Here is a 5,770-nt window from a genome sequence, read left to right as displayed (position 1 = left end):
ATGTTTTGGCCACGCTCAGTTACGTATTGCTGTTTGGATGAAAACGTGCAGCTGTTATAATGACAGAATGTTCGGGGCAAAATGTAGCCACTTCAGACTACAGGCCTGATAAGATTTTGCTACGAAAACAAAGAGAATTACATCAGCATGGCTGGGTTTATTTAAGAAATCATTTATTTAAACTGGCTGAATAAGTTTTTCTATAGGAAAACATTTATTCAGCTTGGCTGAATAGGGGTTTTCTATATGAAAACACTTATTCAGCCTGGCTGAATAGGGTTTTCTATAGGAAAACACTTATTCAGCCTAGCTGAATAGGGTTTTCTATAGGAGAACACTTATTCAGCCTGGCTGAATAGGGGTTTCTATAGGAAAACACTTATTCAGCCTGGCTGAATAGGGTTTTCTATAGGAAAACACTTATTCAGCCTGGCTGAATAGGGTTTTCTATAGGAAAACACTTATTCAGCTTGGCTGAATAGGGGTTTCTATCGGAAAACACTTATTCTGCCTGGCTGAATAGTGGTTTTCAATTGGAAAACACTTATTCAGCCTGGCTGAATTAGGGTTTCAATAGGATTTTCTATGAATAGGGTTTCCTATGGCTTAATAGGGGAGGTTCTTATATAAAAAACATATTATATAATACAAAAAAGAAATAAAATAACAATTTCTATTGTTATTTGTATTTAAATAATAATAATTATGTACCAAACAAAATAATAAAGCAAAAACAAACTGACAAACATACAAACAAACATATAAATAAATGTCTTATCGTTAACTTGTTTTCTCTATTGTTTACCGTCTGAGAGGGTGTCTACATTGATGTGTGTGAGCGTTTGTGTCTCTGTGTGACTCTCAACGAGATAACCACCTAAAAAAAGGCGAATAACAAACCCCCAAAATCCAAGACATTTTAGATTATCAAAATGGGGAAGAAAATCAAATCAGGCAGAATGAAAAAACGACAGCAACAACAACAACATATGACAATAATACTTAAATTCTAACAATTGTATAATAATCTCAAAAAAAAAAAACCTAATTCAGCTGGGCTGAATAAGCAAAGGGTTTTTTTTTTGTTTTCAGGAAAAATAGCGTTTTGCATTTTTTTAAATCTTTATAGAGGAAAAAAATCATTTTTGTACCACTTACCATTACTCAATTTCTCCCTTTTATAGCCTTTATCCTTAGCATCGGCGGCCAATGGATGTCCCGCTAATTTATTTGGTATTTCAACAGTTGGTGGAGAAGCATTGCTTTCACTCTGTCCCAAATCCAATGGATCCCAATCCATTCGCCTTTTACGTGAACCACTTTGAGAATAGATAGTTTGGACGTCAATTATTTGTGGTCCTGGTGAGCCCTTCGATTGATCGTCTGCCGGATAAAAAATAAAAAGATATTTAAAAATTAAAATTAAATTAAAAATTATTTCAAAATTTTGTATAGCAAAGAAAAATCGGGAAATTGGAAAGATGAAATTTGAAAATTTTGGTAGGAAATATTCTAAGGCTGTAAAATCTAAATTATTGATAAAAATAGGATCTGCGCTGTTAAAATATAGAATGTCCAAAGTCTTCTTCCACTTCAGAGTATTTGAACTATATGTGTCGGATTCGAGAAATTTGTATATCTCATCTTCGAACTTAAAATTGTTTTGGGAAAAATATTACGATGTACAAAGTTTGGATCAAATCGAATATTCGGATCGGATTATGAGACTCTAAGGTCAAGATAATCTATATTAAAGTATGCAATTGGGTCTCAGTGTCAAAAAATATTTGTATTCATAAAGAAGAAATTTAAATTATTCACAGGGGAATTTATTTCTGTACAAAAAGAATGTATAGAAAAAAAATCGTCGACCTCAGTTATATGAGGCATGCTTTTGGTATAACCGGCCTCAATTATCTAAGGCATTTATTCGTATAGAAAAAAATATCAGAGCCTTAATTAGCTCTGAGGCATCATTTACCCCCATTTACCTATTTTTCGTATAGACAAATCTCAGAGCGTCAGTTACCACTGAGGCTTTTTTCGTGTAGAAAAAATCCCGAAGCCTCATTCACCACTGAGGCATTTTTTTCGTACAGAAAAAAAATCTCAGAGCCTTAGTTACCCTCAGGCATTTTACTTTTTGTATAGAAAAAATCTCAGAGCCTCAGATGCCACTGAGGCATTTTTTTTCATATTGAAAAAAATCTCAGAGCCTCATTTACCCTTGAGGGATTTTTTTCCTATAGAAAAAATCCCGGGCCCCAGTTATACCTGAAGCTTTTTTCGAAAAAATCCGGGGGCCTCAATTATCCCTAAGGCAGATTTTCGTATAGACAAAAATCTCGGAGCCTCAGTTACCACTGAGGTATTTTTTGTATAAAAAATAATCTCGGAATCTTAGTTACCAATGAGGCCTCAGTCACCACTGAGCCATTTTTTCTCGAAGCCTTAGTTATCACTGAGTTTTTATTTTTTTTTTCATATAGAAAAAAAAACCGTCGGAGCCTCATTTCTATAGAAAAAAAATTCAGATCATCAGTTGTATATTTTTCGTATAGAAAGAAATCTCCCTGAGGCTCGGAGGCATTTTTTGTCATAACGAAAAAAAAACCGGAGCCTCCTTTACCTCACCCAAAATACCGAATAATGGAGGTTTCCATTATGTAAGAGCTATCCGGAAAAGGAAATCAAAATTTCAGATTTTTTTTCTTGAACCCCCCATTCTCGGTTTCAGAAAATCGATTTTTATTTTTATTAAAAGTTAATTAAAACAAAATCGATTGAAAAATGTGCCCAAATATCGAATAATGGTGATTACCATTATGTGGGAGTTATCCGGAAACTAATAATGGTACAAATAATTTATGGTAGAAATATTTTCTACTCTATGAGAACCCAAACTACAGCCAATTTGGTTGAGCTGCATATATTTGCCGTCTGAATGAGGGCACGAATCATTCATGATTATCATAGAAAATGACTCAAGGGCCTCTACTGATATTTTATTGACAGTATGGAGCTTCATTTACATAAAATGGGACGAATCTATATATAGCAGCTATATCTAAATCTGAACCGAATCCAACAAAATTTCACATACATCAGTCGGGACCTAATTCAGTACTCTGTGCAAAATTTTGTTTTAGTCGGACCACTATTGGGAGTTTGGTGCACTATTTACATAAAATCGGACGAAAGTATAAATCGGAGCTATATCTAAATCTAAACCTATTTCAATAATAATAACTATCTAGACCTAATTCAATACTCTGTGCAAAATTTTTTTCTCAATCGGATCACTATTGGGAGTTTGGTGCATCAATAAGTTAAAATCGGACGAAAATATATATGGGAGCTATATCTAAATCTGAACCAATTTTCTCCAATTTTAATAGGGTTCGTTCTTGGGCCTATTAAGAGACCTGTGCCAAATTTCATCCAAATCGGATCATAAATGGGACCTGTACTTTGTTAACAAAAATACATGTACGGACGGACATGCATAAATCGACTCAGAAAGTGATTCTATGCATATTCTCAAAAGGGACCATGGGTCTATTTCTATTTTTTTTTCCTGTTACAAACATATGCACAAAGACACAATACGCTGTACCACAGTGTGGTGAAGGGTATAAAAAGGGGGTTATATGTGGACTACCCCTAAAAGGAGACGAATATTAATACCGAACGAATATAATTTATAGTGGAGAGATTTGCTACCTAATAAGAACTCAACGTACTGAATTACAGTCAATTCAGTCGAAAAATACGATCAGAACCCCCAAAATACCAAAAATTTGGGGGTACCGTTATATGGGCACTACCACAAAAACTGGGCCTATATTTATTCTCATTTGTAGTGGAGTAATTTGGTACCCAATAAGAACTCAAAGTACCAATTTTCAGCGAATTCGGTTATAAAACGAGCTAAAGAACCCCAAAATACCGAAAATTGGGGGTACCCTTATATGAGGACTATCCGAAAAAATGAACCTATATTTATAATTTTTAGTAGGGAGATTTGCTACCCAATAAGAACTCAAAGTACCAATTTTCAGCGAATTCGGTCGAAAAATGCGATCAAACCTCCCAAAATACCGAAAATTGGGGGTACCCTTATATGGGGACTATCCGAAAAAATGGACCTATATTTATAATTTTTAGTAGGGAGATTAGCTACCCAATAAAAACTCAAAGTACCAAATTTTAGCGAATTCAGTTAAAAAACGCCCTAAATAACCTCAAAATACCGAAAATTGGGGGAGCCTAAACATGGACGGATTTTTTCCAATTTCAATAGGGTTCGTCCTTGGTACAATTAAATGACCTGTGCCAAATTTCATCCAAATCGGATCATAAATGCGACCTGTACTTTGTTAACAAAAATACATGGATGGACGGACAGGCGGACATACATAAATCGACTCAGAAAGAGATTCTATGCATATTCTCAAAAGGAACCATGGGTCTATCTCGATTATTTTTGCCTGTTACAAACATATGCACAAAGACATAATACCCTGTACCACAGTGTGGTGAAGGGTATAAAAAAGAATCAAATTTTGAGATATTTTTCTTAAGAGGAACCACTACCCATTATCGGTTCCAAAAACTCAATGTTGTTATTTTTATTTCATTTGAAGCTATAACATCTGAAGAATGTCCCTCTAAAATTTCAAACAAAAATCTCAGCAACTCTTGAAGGTATAACCGATTTATTGTGTCAACACAAAAAATCACATCAGCAACGTCATTTGGTACTGAATTTGCCAAATATATTTGGTAATTCTTCTTTGCAGCATGTTCAGGAAATATCGAAAAAATGTGATAATGGATATTAATTTACATTTTTATATAGCTTAAGCTATATATCATTTTTTAATCGAGCATATCGCTTTGTAATAGCCGCCACAAAAAAATTATACGAAATAAATAATTGTGCTAAATAAATTTATTTATTTAGAGTTGCTAATTTTGTGAAATAACTTACACGAGTTAGAAAATAGCAAATTTTTTTTTCATCCAATTACAAAATTGATAATCAATTTGGTGTTATATTTTTAAATTAAATTATATATTTATTTGTATAACATATGTATATACATATATATATATATATATTTAATTCAAAACTTACCCGGCCAAGATTCTTCAGAATTTGGTGGTGAATCCACAAACGTTATAACCGGTTCATATTCAGCGCCAAAATGTTGATGAAGAAATCCGCTCATTAAATTGCGATTAATATGTTGTTGGGTGTGCTAAAAAAATACAAAAAAAAAATATTTTAACAAATTATGTTTTTTTATTTTTTTACGAAGATTTAAAAATAATAAAAACTCAAACCGGTCAAAAGTGACACGAAAGCATGTCTATATTTTAAAATTTTAATAAATCACAACAAACACGTAAAAAAGTGCCTGTCGAATACGTAACAAGAGCTATAAGTGATTATTTTTTTACTCTAGACAAAGCATGGATTAATTTGGCGGGTCATTTTTTAAATATTAGAGTTCTATAGAATATTGAATCTCGATTTAACAAAGACATAAAAACCGTATGAAAATGTCATTTGGTACATTGGGGCGTATAATTGTTGTCGCTACGTATACGCCACCAGAGCTGTAAGGGTAAAAAAAGGCATGAAGTTTTTTTTCATATTTTTCAGTCATTCAGCTAACAATGCTTAGCTTTTTAAAATCAAAATTTTCAAGCAACAACGAGGCGTGGATTTAATAAAAATATTTTTTTGGCCCAAGACAAGCAT

At 33.2% G+C, this 5,770-nt stretch overlaps 1 protein-coding gene across 1 annotated transcript; it reads right to left on the bottom strand.

The window, feature by feature from the left end:
• Positions 1 to 1,158: 1,158 nt before the first annotated feature.
• Positions 1,159 to 5,264, bottom strand: LOC133332216 (uncharacterized; the record flags this gene model as incomplete). The annotated part of the gene is made up of 2 exons (XM_061540598.1): positions 1,159 to 1,383; positions 5,141 to 5,264. Coding segments are annotated over 2 exons (349 nt in total), but the record flags the coding sequence as incomplete, so codon positions are not given.
• Positions 5,265 to 5,770: the final 506 nt, after the last annotated feature.

Source organism: Musca vetustissima, unplaced genomic scaffold (assembly GCF_032173495.1).
Source record: "Musca vetustissima isolate MV318-11 ecotype Yass unplaced genomic scaffold, APGP_CSIRO_Mvet_v1 utg238476, whole genome shotgun sequence".
Lineage (NCBI taxonomy): Eukaryota > Metazoa > Arthropoda > Insecta > Diptera > Muscidae > Musca > Musca vetustissima.
This window is presented reverse-complemented; position numbering and strand designations above follow the sequence as displayed.